This window comes from Alosa alosa, chromosome 10 (genome assembly GCF_017589495.1).
Source record: "Alosa alosa isolate M-15738 ecotype Scorff River chromosome 10, AALO_Geno_1.1, whole genome shotgun sequence".
Lineage (NCBI taxonomy): Eukaryota > Metazoa > Chordata > Actinopteri > Clupeiformes > Clupeidae > Alosa > Alosa alosa.
In genome coordinates, this window is record NC_063198.1 from 25,255,210 (window position 1) to 25,272,709 (window position 17,500).

Genomic DNA, 17,500 nt, shown 5'->3' on the forward strand with positions numbered 1-17,500 from the left:
ACAGATCAGATGAACAGGTCAAGACCGCACTCACAGCACAATACAACACATAATACACATTGCCATCCACGGCTCTGACTACCATGGATCCTGACGGGCACAAAGGCCGCCCATCTTGAGCTGTCCAATCAGCCCCCACTAGGAACTCCCTCTCCGCCAATCAGCAGCAGGCGGGTAGGCAGGACAACGGCAGAAAGCACACCGACAGACGGCCGGAACACACGAGGGCTGTAACACAGAGGGTGTGTGTGTGAACACACTAGGGCTGTAACACAGAGGGTGTGTGTGTGAACACACTAGGGTTGTAACACAGAGGGTGTGTGTGTGAACACACTAGGGTTGTAACACAGAGGGTGTGTGTGTGAACACACTAGGGCTGTGTGAACACACTAGGGGTGTGTGTGTGAACACACTAGGGCTGTAACACAGAGGGTGTGTGTGTGTGAACACACTAGGGCTGTAACACAGAGGGTGTGTGTGTGAACACACTAGGGTTAACACAGAGGGTGTGTGTGTGTGAACACACTAGGGTTGTAACACAGAGGGTGTGTGTGTGAACACACTAGGGCTGTAACACAGAGGGTGTGTGTGTGAACACACTAGGGCTGTAACACAGAGGGTGTGTGTGTGAACACACTAGGGTTGTAACACAGAGGGTGTGTGTGTGTGAACACACTAGGGCTGTGAACACAACACACTAGGGGTAACACAGAGGGTGTGTGTGTGAACACACACTAGGGTTGTAACACACAGGGGTGTGTGTGTGAACACACTAGGGTTGTAACACACAGAGGGTGTGTGTGTGAACACACTAGGGCTGTAACACAGAGGGTGTGTGTGTGAACACACTAGGGTTGTAACACAGAGGGGGTGTGTGTGTGAACACACTAGGGCTGTAACACAGAGGGTGTGTGTGTGTGTGAACACACTAGGGCTGTAACACTAGAGGTTGAGAGGGTGTGTGTGTGAACACACTGGGGCTGTAACACAGGGTTGTGAACACACAGGGTTGTAACACAGAGGGTGTGTGTGTGAACACACTAGGGCTGTAACACAGAGGGTGTGTGTGTGAACTACACACTAGGGTGTGTGAACACACTATGTAACACAGAGGGTGTGTGTGTGAACACACTAGGGTTGTAACACAGAGGGTGTGTGTGTGAACACACTAGGGCTGTAACACAGAGGGTGTGTGTGTGAACACACTAGGGTTGTAACACAGAGGGTGTGTGTGTGAACACACTAGGGCTGTAACACAGAGGGTGTGTGTGTGAACACACTAGGGTTGTAACACAGAGGGTGTGTGTGTGAACACACTAGGGTTGTAACACAGAGGGTGTGTGTGTGAACACACTAGGGCTGTAACACAGAGGGTGTGTGTGTGAACACACTGTAGGGTTGTGAACAACACAGAGGGTGTGTGTGTGAACACACTAGGGGCAGAGGGTGTGTGTGTAACACACTAGGGGGTGTGTGTGTGAACACACTAGGGCTGTAACACAGAGGGTGTGTGTGTGAACACACTAGGGCTGTAACACAGAGGGTGTGTGTGTGAACACACTAGGGGTGTGTGTAACTAGGGTTGTAACACACAGAGGGTGTGTGTGTGAACACACTAGTGTGTTGTGAACACACTAGGGCTGTAACACAGAGGGTGTGTGTGTGAACACACTAGGGTTGTAACACAGAGGGTGTGTGTGTGAACACACTAGGGCTGTAACACAGAGGGTGTGTGTGAGTATGTGAGAGATGGTGTGTGTGAGAGAATGAGGGAGAGTTTTATCTCTGTGATGTGCATGCTTGGTACAAATGTGTGTGAGTGTGTGTGAGAGAGAGTTCATCTTTACCTCTGTGGTGCATGTGCTTGGTGCAGGTGCTCAGATGGTGCTCGTGAATTGATTAATCTTCAGTTTCCAAATGAAAAAAGGAAATTGCCACTTTACTGGCCTCCTTCCCCTCATCAGCGGGGAGCCACTCAGACCCCAAACACACCATGAAGGGCCTGACACAGAGCCCGAGAGCTTACAGAGAGAGGGAGGAGGAGAGAGGAGGAGGGAGAGAGAGAGGGAGTGGGGAGGGAGAGAGAGAGAGATAGAGAGAAAGAAAGAGAGAGAGAGGGAGAGAGAGAGAAAGAGAGAGGGAAGGAAGGAGGTAGAGACACAAAAGAATGAGGGTATGTGTGTGAGCGACAGAGAGAGGGGGGGAGAGAGAAGGAGAGAGAGAGAGACAGGAAAAAAAGGGAGGGGGAGATGACCAACTCTGACACCAGAGAAGTGGTCAGGATCACAAGCACAAACCCCAGCAAAGGCCATAGGAGCCCAGGCAGAGGATCGCCTTGCGTTTAAAACATCTCAACGTCTCCTACATCACTAGCTCGCTCAGACTGCCATGGATTTGAATGCCAATGGAGGTGCATCTTGATATGGAGTTTAGGTGTGAATGCCAATGGAGGTGTGAATGCCAATGGAGGGGCATCTTGATATGGAGTTTAGGTGTGAATGCCAATGGAGGGGCATCTTGATATGGAGTCTAGGTGTGAATGCCAATGGAGGGCATCTTGATATGGAGTCTAGGTGTGAATGCCAATGGAGGGGCATGTTGATATGCCAATGGAGGTGCATCTTGATATGGAGTCTAGATGTGCTATCCTTTGATCTTCCCTCTGTAAAAATGAGCTCAAATAATGCTGAAAACCATTAAAAAACAATTATCATTGTTTACTAATGTGCTGTCACCTTTAGGAGTGACTGTACATTTGGAGTGTGTGTGTGTGTGTGTGTGTGTGTGTCTGTGAGGTCTGATGGATCGGAGACAGCACATTGAGAGGGACAGGAGAAAGGGAAAGAATGATGCCATATGATATTTGTCTTTTTAATGTCAGTGTTATATTACTCAAACAGTCATTGGAGACTAATGCCTAATGTAAACTGTGATGACCAGACAGGTATGTGACTGTGTCTGTGTTGGGGACTAATGCAGGTAAACTGATGACCACACAGATGTGTGTTAGAGTTGAAGGCTAATGCAGTTGGTACTGGAGGCACCTCAAACTTGAAGTGTGTGTGTGTGTGTGTGTGTGTGTGTGTGTGTGTGTGTGTGTGTGTGTGTGTGTGTGTGTGTGTTCTTGTATGTGTCTGTTTGGCTTGATAGTACCGGAAGCACAGGGGCTGCACTTGATATTCATAGTTATATGTCACTGAGAGACATATGTCCCATTACCACTATGTGTGTGTGTGTGTGTGTGTGTGTGTGTGTGTGTGTGTGTGTTAGCGAGAGAGAGAAAGGAAGGAGAGAACTGGAGAAATTCAGCTGAACAGCTTAAGAGTGGAAGAATGTGAATGTCATGAATGACACACACACACACACACACACACACTCACACACACACATACGTGTGACACATGTGAGTGTCTCTCATGAATTAATAAACAGATAATTATGATCCAGGTTAAGGGCAGGGCTTTCGTGTGAGCTGTCTTGGGATTTGAAAGGTTAATGTGATTTAATCTCCGTTCCATTTTGGAGATATCCATTTTATTATTTTATTTTATTATTGATTTTATTCATAATATAATATAATGTATATATTAAATGATGCGCTCGATCTCTTAACGGTGACTCCGTGGCCCCAGTCTTTGTTGCTCAGTCTGAAACAGCAGTAGACTGTGTGAGGAGTTGATTGCACAGGGATAGTTTCCTTATTTAGGAAATTGGATTATGATGGACTCATAAGTGTCACTGTGATCCTTATCTAAATACCAGAGCGCCCCTCTGCCTAAACAACACCACAGGGAAAAAAACACATTTGGAATGATGGTTTGGAGCTTTTTGGTCTGTTGATCATGTGCTAACAGTAATGTTTTACAGGCAGGCTACACTAAGAACATAAACAGATTTAGAAGACTGGGGCCTATTGCACAAAAGCAGAATTAGGACAGACGGGATAAGTTACTGAGCTGCGCTTAATGAATCCAAAACAAGAGCGTACAGGCTTAATTGGTTGTACAACGAGCAAGCCAGGATATGCAGACACGGATTCATCAAGCCAGGTGAAACCTATCCTGGATAAGTGCGCGCTCACGGCTCCCTCAAATAGACCCCGCCACCGATCACAGATTCACTGATTCACCATGGCAACTAGAGCGGCTTCATTGCTTCTACTCCCGTGACGTCACATTGTCGCATGACAGGTCTGGAATGGCGAGTATGTAAAAGTTAATTAATGATCACAAATGTTTCAATAATGACAGTGGCTCTAGGTATATGTGATAACAATGTGTAGTGGGCAGTGGAATACCTATTGGTTTCTGTTTGTGGTGACTGCTGACTGAGATAAGGGATGAGATTAAATAGATCCTGGAACTTAGCCTGGTCTGGAGTAGGCTAGCTCCACAGAATAAATCGCCATGGTAACTTATACCATAACTTATCCTGCTGCCCCCATCCCTCTTTTGTGCAACTGGATCACGGATAAATTGAGCCAGGATAACCAAGATATCCCGGCTTAATCCCTTATCCTAGTTTTGTGCAATAGGCCCCTGGTCTCATTTTTTTAATGTACACGCCGTTATCACATCTGGTGTAGCCAGTTCCAATGTTATAGTGGAAGCTAATTGTTGCTGCTTACAGTACGCTCCACAAACGGAACAATTCAGTTACGACGGTGTAGCCTGCCTATCCTATTGGTCTACAGATACATGTACTGCATGTTGCTAAGGGAGACCAGTCTTTATTTCAGCAGGTCGACATGCACAACCAACATATCAAAGCGGCACCTGCCTAGTACTCAGTGGGCAATGAGAAAGATATCTACCCTGGAAATCCTCTGCGAGACACTCTCGCAATGAGTAATGATGCACGTTACTTTTACCCCTTGCATCGCGAGGAACCAATCACATCGGTGTATTTGATATAGGAGGGCCAGAGGCAAGCTAAACAGATGACGACAGCGCTGCAATGAATCAGTCAGTAAACATTGGTCATAGTGTTATCCAATTGCGTCAAAGTCCGGAATCAGTCAGGAAACATTGGTCGTAGTGTTATCCAATAGCGTGCAGAGATTTTCAAATGCATACTTGGTGCCGCCCCTCGAGTTGGGCCATTACATTAGTCATGGCCAGACCCTTAATCTTTCTAGATTACCAGGGTCTGGATTTTCCAGGCTAGAGGATAGCATGAACAACCAACATATCAAAACGGCACCTGCCTAGTACTCAGTGGGCAACAGTGTTGTAGTACTCGAGTCCAGGACTCGGACTCGAGTCCGAGTCATACGCTAAATTTAGAGACACGTGACTTGACTTGGACTTGAGCACTGAATGACTCGAACTTGGACTTGACCTCAAAGACATTCAGACCATTCAGACTGGAAATTGAGACGAGGACTCAACTTTTTTGTAATGTCAATAGGCTATACATGTAATTAGAATATTATTTGGTATATGATTTTAATATCTAAATTATTCTCAGTATTAATATTAGTGCAATGGAATGTTCATGTCATAGGCCTACATCACACATCCCGTCATGTTTCTACAATAATGGAGGTTAACTTGATAACGGCGCCAAATGCCTGGAGACATGAATGCCTCAAAGGTTGTTTGTTTAGCATTTAATAGTGACTCGACTCGGACTTGACTCGGATGAGTAGTGGACTCGACTCGGACTTGACTTGGAATTTTTTTTAATGACTTGGACTTGAACACTGGAGACTTGAACCTGGACTCGGACTCGAGGCATAGTGACTTGACTACAACACTGGTGGGCAATAAGGAAGATGGCATGCACAACCAACACATGGGTGCAGCTCAAGTCCGTGGTAGTGGGGGTAAGTGGGACTGCTGCATGTAAGGCAACACAGGCTTTTTTTAAAAAGTATATTTTTTGGGCTTTTTGCTTTTATTTGTGTAGGACAGTGAAGAGTGAGACAGGAAGAAAGTGGGAGACACACACACACACACACACACACACACGCATACAATGCAGCTCTTTTACCTGAACATAACAAGCTCTGTTACCTCAAAATAACAAGCTCTTTTACCTGAACATAACGGCATCAAACTCGTTTGATGCTACACTGACGTATAATTTGGAGAATGAAGTCTCTGACATTGCCAATGTGTGCCCAGAACAATTGATATTGCACTATGTAACATTGTTGAATGGGTAGGATCATGACCCTTTTGGTCGTTTTTTTTTAGTCTTAAGGTTAAATGACGTTGAATATTGAGGCCAAGGGGCATGCACCTGTATATCAATTCCTCCATCATGTTGCTTTGAAATGATGAATCTAATAAGCTGGAGAGACCTAGCTGAAAATGTGGACTTGTGTGTAAAAAAGACAACTCGTGGAAAATGTGGCTTGTAGCATGTAAAAAAGGATAACTCTCTGAAAATGTGAAATTGTAGCGTGTAAAAAAGACAACTTGTGGAAAAGGTTGGCTGCTCCTCGACTTACCCTCTTATGCCTCTCATGCATCTCCCTATGGTGGTGGTTGTCTTGAAATAAATATGGTGCTGTTAATTCTGTATATCTACAGTGAGTTTATGTTCAAGTTTAGTCACCTGTTTTAATGTATATTTATGTCTGCTATCAGTTTGTTGTCTACAACAAAAAAAAGGTTATTGCAATAAATTGTCACAGCTGCTCAGAGATGAAAGAGAATAACGCATCACAGAAAAAGCATACTGTGTGACTTGAGTCTCTGATGTTAAATGTGTGTGTTGTGTTTCTGTGTGATGCTTTGATGTTTGACACTGGGTTTCAAAGCCACGGTCAGCAGAGCAGCAGTGCTCCAAGACGCTAGTGCTATTAGCAATATTATTATTATTATTATTATTGTTATTATTATTATTAAATAAACAAAGATAAAAACAAAGATAAAATGTCCTAGTTTGTCCCAAGCTTTGGGCTGAGTGACTGCTCTTTATTGCAGTGCTGTAGGCGCTAGTGCTATTATTATTATTATTATTATTATTATTATTATTTATTATTATCATTATTTTGGAACGTGTTTTGGGCTGAGTGACTGCTCTTTATTGCAGTGCTGTAGGCGCTAGTGCTATTATTATTATTATTATTATTATTAATTATTATTATCATTATTTTGGAACGTGTTTTGGGATGAGTGACTGCTCTTTATTGTCTTTTGTTCCTGCGAGGCGAGTAGTGTTGGTGGCTGTGGTCCATCTTCTGTGCTTGGCTTCTGGTGTGTGAGTGTGTGTGACTGAGAGAGCACTTGTTTATTTGTTGTTCAATTTTATTCTAATGTGTGTGTGTGTGTATGTAGGTTTGTGTGTATTTGCATTTGTACTTGTTTTTGTTGACACTTGTTAGTTAGATTTTGTATTATTGTGTGTGTGTGTGTGTGTGTGTGTGTGTGTGTGTGTGTGTGTGAAATGAAAGGATCTGAGCATGCTCTGTATCGCTGCGGGCCTCTTGGCAATCCACCACCTTGCATCGCCGTGACAACCCCATCAGTCCCGCTGTGATCTGTGGGCCCTGTACAATCCTGTGGGATGTAGAGTCTCTGCTTCAGGCCTTCAGGAGAGCCACTGGGGAGTGTGTGTGTGTGTGTGTGTGTGGTGTGTGTGTGTGTGTGTGTGTGTGTGTGTGTGTGGTGGAGGGGGGGTTCTGGACAAGCTAAACTTAGGGAGGTGTGTGTGTGTTTGTGTGGGGTGGTTCCAATTCTGAATAAAATCCTATTCCGTTTCCTCAGGTAGCGGGACAGGAGAGTTGATAGTGGGTTGTGTGTGTGGGTTTTTAAAATGTGTGTGTTCTGTGATCTGTGTGTGTGAGTGTGTGTGTGTTTTATGATGTGTGTATGTGTGTGTGCATGTGTATTTTTATGATGTGTGTGCTTGATAGTGTGTGTGAGTGTGCGTGTGAGTGTGTTTGTTTATGATGTGTGTATGCATGTTTCCTTGATTGTGTGTGTGTGTGTGTGTGTGTGTTTCCTAGCCCATTAGCTGCAGTAGATATTGGATGGTTCCAGTGGTGTGTGGGAGGGTAATTGACTGGGGGCGGCTCACACAGCTTAAACAGCAGGTTCAATGCTGAGGTTTCAAAGAAGAATTCAACGCTCCAGGGTGCAAACATCCTGTGTGTGTGTGTGTGTGTGTGTGTATGTGTATGTGTGTTTGTGTGTGTGGATTTAAAGGATTGCATATGTTATAAGCATATGTAGCCTGCCTCCTTTCGGTCTGTGCACTTGTGTGTATGTGCATTCTTCTGTGCATCTGTATTCTGTGTGTGTGTGTGTGTGTGAGAGAGAGAGAGAGAGAGAGAGAGAGAGAGAGATCTTAACTGGTGTGAGCAGAGTCTAATCTCTGACCCCATTCATCCCAATTAGCCACCACAGTACTACCTGCCACACAAATGATTACTCTGTGTGTGTGTGTGTGTGTGTGTGTGTGTGTGTGTGTGTGTGTGTGTGTGTGTGAGAGAGAGAGAGAGAGAGAGATCTTAACTGGTGTGAGCAGAGTCTAATCTCTGACCCCATTCATCCCAATTAGCCACCACAGTACTACCTGCCACACAAATGATTACTCTGTGTGTGTGTGTGTGTGTGTGTGTGTGTGTGTGTGTGTGTGTGTGTGAGACATGTGCTAACATCACAGCTGATTGTATCTCTCCTGCTCCTCTTCTCCTCCCTCTGTAGGACTCAGATCAATTTCACAGTGGCCATTGATTTCACCGCGTCTAATGGTAAGTGATTTTAAAGACAGATACTGTGTGTGTGTGTGTGTGTGAGTGTGAGTGTGTGCCTTAAATGAAATAGTTTGGAAGTGCCTTAGTGCTGCTTACCCTTTGGGTTAAGTAGGGTTGCTTTAGAGTCTAAGGCCACAGCATGCAATCTGTGTCTCTCTGTGTGTGTGTGTGTGTGTGTGTGTGTGTGTGTGTGTGTGCGCCTGTGTGTATCTTATCATTTTGCATGTGTGTGTGTAGACTGTGTGTACATCCCAGTACAGCTGTAATGGCTGGCCCCTCTGTGATATTGGACTGACTAAAGCACCCCCCACACACACACACACACACACACACACACACACACACTTCGACCAGGACACTTGTGCCTCACCACAGTGTATCCATGCTGAGTACAGGCTCCTCCCCGCACCCTGATCCATACTTCCTGATCTGTTCACTTTCGGACGCTACTTCAGCTGCTGTCAAAGCTCCGCAATATCACACACACACACACACACACTCACACACACACACCACAATATCATTATTAGCTCCAATGAGTCCCCCCTGGCTGCTCCTTCGTGTGGGAGGATTTTTGATGTCAGATGATTAGTTGGAGTAGCTTGCGTGTAGCGGTGTGCAGCTAATGTTCTGCAGGATATTAGCTGCTCGCTGGCTCTGATGTGTCTGAGAGTGTGTGTGTTTCCCAGAGATGAGATGAGATGAGCGTGCTGTTATTAGTTTATCTCCTCCACACTTAGTTCAGGATCTCATTAACACCTGGGGTGACCCTGGCTGCTTTATTGGACTCATTTGTTCTATGCATCAGGAAGAGAGGCTCTAAGCACCTTGTGGAGGTTGTACTAATATTCACTTTGGAAACAAGGTGCAAGTTAGGTGCAACCCAAGGAAAAGAAAAATATTTAACAGTGTACATTGATTGTATCCACTTTGGAACCAAGGTGTAAAAATGCAGCCCAAATCAGAAGCTGGATTCCTGAGTAAGCATATGGCAATATCTGTGACTTCACCAACAGTGCATGGATAGGGGCTGACTTTAGCCCACATCTAGATTCACACCAGCTCACTTTAGCCCACATCTGGATTCACACCAGCTCACTTTAGCCCACATCTGGATTCACACCAGATTACTTTAGCCCACATCTGGATTCACACCGGATCACATCAGAAAGGGTTTGAGTACTGAGCATAATACTGCCTCACTGTAATTATGACTGCGTGTCAACCGTGTGTTGTAGTTAAATCTAACCACAGTTGAATGAAAATATTAAATATAAACAAAGTGTACTGTAACTCTGACTTGGAATAAACAACAACTGTCTTCTATCTGTTATACGATTTTCCCTCACAATTTGTTTTTGTTAAACCTTCAAAAAATGAGACTTGACCCTTGACCTACATTTACGTGACCTTTGACCTAGACGTGACCTTTGACTTTTCATCGACCTCTAACTTCCCAGGTAACCCCTCGCAGTCGACCTCCCTGCACTACATGAACCCGTACCAGATGAACGCCTACGCCATGGCCCTGAAGGCGGTGGGGGAGATCATCCAGGACTACGACAGCGATAAGATGTTCCCCGCACTGGGATTCGGAGCCAAGTTACCTCCTGACGGCAGAGTCTCACATGAGTTCCCGCTGGTGAGGGTGGAAACACACACACACACACACACACACACACACAGACATACCACATACTGTACACACACACACAGACATACACCACACACACACACACACACACACACACACACACACACACACACACACACACACACACACACACACATACACTCATGCACATTCTGGGCTTCTGAGCTAGGCTACCGTCTGACGGCACGAGTTGCCGCTGTTGAGGGTTACTAACACACACACACACACACACACACACTAACTCTGGGCCTTGGAGCAAATTGAGAGAGTTTCACACAACTTCATGCTGGTGATGCAGACACACACACACACACACATGCAAACACACACACACACACACACACACACACACACACACACACACACACACACACACATACACTCACACTCACACACACACATACACTTACACACACTGATAAGAGTGAGTGGCTATGTCTCTTGATTAAACTACATGAGTGTGAGTGAGTAAGTGTGTGTGTACATGTGGGAGCTCCTGAGTATGTGTGTGTGAGAGTAGAAGAGGGTGTGTGTACATGTGGGCGCTCCTGTGTGTGTGTGTGTGTGTGTGAGTGAGTAGAAGAGGGTGTGTGTACATGTGGGCGCTCCTGTGTGTGTGTGTGTGTGTGTGTGTGTGTGTGTGTGTGGTTTTATGAGGGTGAGTCGAGTGTGTGAAGTGATGGATGGAAGGACAAATTAGTGCACAAGTGTATGGTGAATGTAATGTGTACGTTAATGTCTGAGCGAGTTAGGATGTGTGTGTGTGTGTGTGTGTCTGTGTGTGTGTGTGTGTGTTTATCAGTATACAGTTTAAAGGAGGACTCCGGACTAAGGAAAACCTCACAAGTGTAAACTTTCATTGGGGACCAAAATAAGGTTATTCGGAGTAGTTTTGAGTACGATCGGAATATGCATCTGCAAGGAAATAACATATACTTTGAGGGAAAGTAAATTGCTACTTTAAAGTAGTACAATTATGCTGAAAACAGCCTAGGCCCTAGAGATAGATAGATAGATAGATAGATACTTTATTGATCCCCAGGGGAAATTCAAGGTCACAGTAGCATACAGACAACACACACACACACATTCACTAACAGCAGAAAGTAATTAAAAGTATATAATATAAAAACACACTGTGCATAAGGTAAGGTAAGGTAAGGTGTTCTGTGTGAATGAGTGTCATGGTGATGGTGCAAATGAGTAGTCAAATGTGTGTGTGTGTGTGTAAAAGAGAGAGAGAGAGAGAGAGAAGGGAAGGGAAGGGAGAGAGGGAGAGGGAGAGACAAAGAGAGGGGGAGGGAAAGTGAGATGTGGAGAGTGCAGCGCATGCTAGTTAATGAGTGACGCCCCCGACTGTGTGTGTGTGTGTGTGTGTGTAAAAGAGAGAGAGAGAGAAGGGAGAAGGGAGAGAGTGAGATGTGGAGAGTGCAGCGCATGTTAGTTAATGAGTGACGCCCCCGACTGTGTGTGTGTGTGTGAAAAAAGAGAGAGAGAGAGAGAGAGAAGGGAAGGGAAGGGAGAGAGGGAGAGACACAGAGAGGGGAGGAGGAGATGTGGAGGGAGGCTAGTTAATGAGGGAGATGTGGATGCTAGTGCAGCGCATGCTGCTGAGGGAGATGTAATGAGGGAGATGTGGGAGTGCAGCATGCTAGTTAATGAGGAGATGTGGCAGTGCAGCATGCTAGTTAATGAGGGAGATGTGGAGAGTGCAGCGCATGCTAGTTAATGAGGGAGATGTGGAGAGTGCAGCGCATGCTAGTTAATGAGGGAGATGTGGAGAGTGCAGCGCATGCTAGTTAATGAGGAGATGTGGAGATGTGGAGAGTGCAGCGCATGCTAGTTAATGAGGGAGAGTGCAGCGCATGCTAGTTAATGAGCGACGCCCCCGACTCCGCCGGTAGTCTTCCGACTCTCCTGTCAGTCTGTCAGTGCATGATGAATTATAAAGAGACTTTCTCTACATGAAAACCCATTCTTGAGGTGTGTGTGTGTGTGTGTGTGTGTGTGTGTGTGTGTGTGTGTGTGTGTGTGTGTGTGTGTGTGTGTGTGTGTGTGTGTGTGTGTTGGCTTCCCTTCATGTTTGCTGTGAATATGAATATGAATCTCTCTGTGCTTATTATTTGTTCCTGTGTATCCTTGTGTGCCAGGAGAGAGAAGGAGGGAGAGAGAGGGAAGACTTTATTTAGTGTGTGTGTGTGTGTGTGTGTGTGTGTGTGTGTGTGTGTGTGTGTGTGTGTATAATTATCCTCATTCATAAAGTTCTTGGCCAGCATCACAGTTGCCTCCTGGTCCCAGCGAGTCTTAATTTGTTCCCTTAAGCTGGTTTGGAATCCCATCAGTTCCACTGCCAATGGAGTGAGTGAATGAAGCCCTGCTTAACTGCAGCACCAAGCACTAGAAACACACCAGCATAGCGTAATGAGAAACACTGTGTGTGTGTGTGTGTGTGTGTGTGTGTGTGTGTGTGTAATTATGCTTAACTGCAGCACTGGACACTAGAAACAAACCAGAATAGAGTAATGAGAAACCCCTTATGGGTGAGAAATAATTCATCTTCCTCTCCTTCTGTGTGTGGGTGTGTGTGTGTGATATATCTTCCACTGACTCATTTAGTCCGTAGGCTCAGACTGGCTGTGTGATGAGTGACAGGTGGAACTGTTCTGATGTAGAACCGTGTTTACACCCCTTGTAGAATGGTAACATTGAGAACCCGTACTGCAATGGCATCGAGGGTATTCTGGAGGCCTACCACCAGAGTCTGAAGACCGTCCAGCTCTACGGACCCACCAACTTCGCCCCCATCATCAACCATGTGGCACGGTAGGTTGGTGGGCTTTAAAAGCCTTTGTGTTATGTGTGTGTGCTAGTGTTGTCACAATACCAAAATTATTGTTTCAATACCAGGTCAAGAATTGCGATTTCAATACTTCTACGATACTTTTTAAAAAATGTATTTGATTTGGGGGCCCCCACCAGTGTTGCGCGGGTTTGGTCACAAGCGGCCCGCGGTCGCCCGATATTTTAATCAACCTGACCGCAACTCGGACCGCGAATATTAATTAGGACAAAATTATAACCGACCCGCGATCCGACCCGCTTATTTACAAAATGTGTGCTTTTGGTTATAGGCTGCATGCAGTGTGATAGTAGGCCATTTCTGTAAAACAAACTAATTTATTTGCGAAACTTTATGCAGTAGAACTACACGCAGTAGGCATGCAGGACATAATGTTTGCGCAGGAGAGAGAATGAGAATAAGAGCGCAAGCACGCACGCAACCATTAGAACACTAGGATAAGATTTGAAGGCCATGTACATACATCTTTCTTTCGAAAACAGAAATGGTGAGGCAAGGTAGGCAAGAGAGATATTGCTGGTCAAAACGTTAGCGTAAGAACTGGTTTATAATGCTGAATGAAGCACAAAGCTTTACTAAAGCACATCCACTCAGGGTTCCCACGGGTCCTTGAAATCCTTGAAAGTTTGTGAATCTGAAAAAAATAATTCAAGGCCCTTGAAAGTTTTTGAAAAGAGACATAAATAAATGGAGGTCCTTGAAAGTCCTTTTGAATTTCTTTTTGAGGAAAAAAAAAATCCATACAATTACGCATAATTCCCGGCTTATTAACATGTACACGTATTGATTTCTGCGTGTTTCCGCTGTGTAGTGTTTGTTGCCCAAATATTTAATTTAACATTCTGATGAATAAACCGTCAGGTTCATGGTAACGAGTTTAACTTGTTTAGGACAAGTTTATTTCAGTTCAGTTTTATGCAAAATACAAACATGAAAAATAGAATAGGCCTGTCATATGACCAAAAATAAAAGAAAACTGTGACAAGGTATCCTTGGTCTGTTGAGGTAACATGATTTAACCATGCCCGCGCTTGAAATTTATCAACACATTACAGTAGGTCCTTGAATTTAAGGATATTGGGCCTGGAAAGTCCTTAAAAAGGTCCTTGAATTTGATCTTAACCAAGGTGTGGGAACCCTGTCCACTGTTTAAAGTCACAAACACAACGAACTAAGGTAACTTTTATGCATGCGCAAACCTATACATACCGGTAGATATGGCTGTGTAGTCTGTGCCATAACATTTATTCCTGCAGGCTGCCCGTTTTGGCCGTCATACTTTTAAATGGCTTCGCAAGAAGTAGGCCTACATAGACCATAACTTGTACTGTCTACTGTCATCTTCCTCAAGAACTTTTCCCAATATTTCCTATAGCCTATATCGCTTTTCCTGAAGGGGTGTCTTTATTATTTTAACTCGCGTCTTCAGCTTCTTTACTGTTGACTTTACTGTATTGATGCTTTACTGTATTGATGCTAGCCTTCTCGTGATATTTTAAGTAGGCCTATTTCTAGAAAATATATTTAATTAATTTTAACTGACCCGCTCGCAAATGACCTGAAGATCATTAAAATATTTTGTTTATGACTCATAACCGCGGGCGACCGCTTAATTTCGGGCAGACCGCGCAACACTGGCCCCCACCCACTTCATCAGTAGGCTAATATTGAATATAGTGTGATCACCACACCAGTGGCCATCCTAGATTCTGCTTGACTCTCCACACACACACACAAACACATACGGAAAATGATGGCTTATGTCTTGTTTCTATTTGATATATTTTGGAATTCATATGAATTTATTTTGTTAATAATGTATAGTATTTTATAATCTGCATAATTATTAGTGGCTAAATAAATTGTAATTTGAATACTTCATATTGATTACTTTATTGAATAAAGTATTACACTTAGGCATATCTTTAATGTGGTGTGTAGGGCTAATTGAGTGCATGCACATTGGTTGTGTATAGGTGTAATTGAGTGCCTGTCACTTTAAGAAATACGTGAGAATAATTAGCCTTCAGCCTCACGGTTTTGCTGTACGTACACATCGCCGCCGACTTGAGCTTCCAAAGATTCAGGAAGTCATTCATTTTCAATGGAAGCCGGCTTCTCTCAGCTGCCAGTGTCACGGCCCACAGACTCAGGACAGGGAGGTAGAGTTCAAACAAGATAGTTTATTTTCAAAGGAAAACCAGGAAATGGGTTGTCAAACCCAGGTCGGGATCGAACAGAAGTTCCACTGGAAACAGTAGGCCAAGGAGGGTCCAAAACACAGAGGATCAGCAAACTTAACGGAAGAAGTCCCAAAAAACACAGAAGATCGACTTAACTACAGTGGATCCAAACCGAGGTGACTTCGTGGGGTCGGACCAGGAGGACGCTGGAACAGGCGAGGGGAATCCAGGAGGCGTATTCCTTGTGAGTCAGGCTGGTGGATAGCACCTTGGTGTCATCACTGACGAGGCCAGACAAAGACTGAGGGAAGACTGGGGTTTAAGTAGGGAGTGAGGCTGATTGGGAACAGGTGCAGGTCATTAGTAAACTGGGGAGTGTGAACGAGTGAGGGGAGCTTCAGGAGAGTGAGCAGTGGGTGTGGCTGGAACCGAACCAGGTGTGACTGTAACAGCCAGAAGTGGCAAATCCGTCGGCGTTGCGCTTTGGGCGTCTTGAGCAACTTGAGCGTCAAGCAGAAAGTTGAAAGTCAGTCAACTTTATGGTAATGAGCTGTGACGCGGTTCAGCGACCAACGACCAGCAACCAATCGAATACAATAAAGTATTAAGATAGAACATGATCGAACGTAAAATGCTGTCACGTCAGAGTGGCCAAAGCGTCCACAGCTTCCCTATACTTTTTTGACAAGCATCCTTGACAGGGCGACCAGAGCTTCTTTGGAAGCTCAAGTCAGCGGCGGTGTGTATGTACAGTTAGGCTAGTGAATAATAGTTGTGCATAGTGTGTAAGGATATGTGGATGCAATTCATTATGTTTTCTATGTCATTATGTATAATAAATGTTCAAAAAACTAAGTCGAAGAAAATCTTTCTGGGATCATAGTTCATTAATGATTTTAGTGACCACTCCACGAACGACAGACATGACCTGAACTAGCGGGATAGTTAGCAAGGAGCTCTCTCCAGATGTAAAAGTTTACCATGGTTGCGTAGCCTATTTCTAAAAGACGTTAAACCCAATAGTAGGCCTAAATTACCTAAATCCCATATCCTAGGTAAGTTAGCAACACAAACTTGAGAGATGCAAGTGAGCAAATCAACTTAATATCAGCCTATTAATATGTGTTAGAACAGCACTTAAACTAGCAGCAATGTCTCACTGTTTATGGCACGACAGCTGTGCATGTGTGTGAGGAGAAAAGAGACGCACAGGCTAGGGGAGGGTGCTATGCATGCCTTGCGCACACACGTTACTTTAAAAGAACACGGTCATTCTTAAAAGTATCGATAGTAATAAAATTAGGTATCGTGACATTTTTAATTTCAGGGTATTGCGATACTTTAGTAGTATCGGTGCACCGTGCAACACTAATGTGTGCATGAATATGTATGTTGTTAGTGTGTGGGTTGTGTGTGTGTGTGTGTGTGTGTGTGTGTGTGTGTGTGTGTGTGTGTGTGTGTGTGTGTGTGCGTGTGTGTGTTTGTGTGTGTGTGTGTGTGTGTGATGTTCAACTGACCCAGTGCCCCGCCCCTATGTTAGTAATTGCCCCAGCCCTGGTAGATATCTGCCTCCTCCTGTCAGTGATTGCCCCAATGCCCCACCCCACTGTAAGTAATTGCCCCAGCCCTAGTAGGTGTTTGCCTCCCCACATGTCTATTACACGCATGTGAGAGGACGAGGGAGTCCAGCTGTCTAACTGTAACACACACCGTCTGCCCATGCGTGTCTGCTGCCATCACCATTACCCATGATCCTCTCTGAGGGCATGCCACAGTCACACCGGGGTGACATCAGTGTGATTAACATCAGCATTTCCCATAATGCTCTCTGAAGGCCGTCTGGGTAGGGTTCATAGGAGGTCACTGTCAGGTGTGTGTGTGTGTGTGTGTGTGTGTGGGTGTGGTTTGTGTGTGTGTGTGTTTGTGTGTGTGCGTGTCTGTGTGTGTGTGTGTGTGTGTGTGTGTGTGTGTGTGTGTCTCTGTGTGTGTGGGTTTTTGGTTATTGCGAGGGGATCAAGAGAGGTCAGATTCATCATCTGCATTAGCATCAGCGTGCACCTTTACAGGTACAGGGAAATGTCACAGTGGGCCCC

The 17,500-nt window shown here is 44.8% G+C and overlaps 1 protein-coding gene across 4 annotated transcripts in view; it reads left to right on the plus strand.

Moving 5' to 3' along the window:
- The window catches only part of cpne5b (copine Vb), a 183,542-nt gene that overhangs the window by 149,813 nt on the left and 16,229 nt on the right, over window positions 1–17,500 (plus strand). For all 4 annotated transcript variants that reach the window (XM_048255696.1, XM_048255697.1, XM_048255698.1 and 1 more), the window contains 3 exons: window positions 8,661–8,707; window positions 10,171–10,352; window positions 13,060–13,187. In XM_048255696.1, coding sequence (XP_048111653.1) covers window positions 8,661–8,707; window positions 10,171–10,352; window positions 13,060–13,187 — 357 coding nt within the window. The remainder of the gene's footprint in view (window positions 1–8,660; window positions 8,708–10,170; window positions 10,353–13,059; window positions 13,188–17,500) is intronic.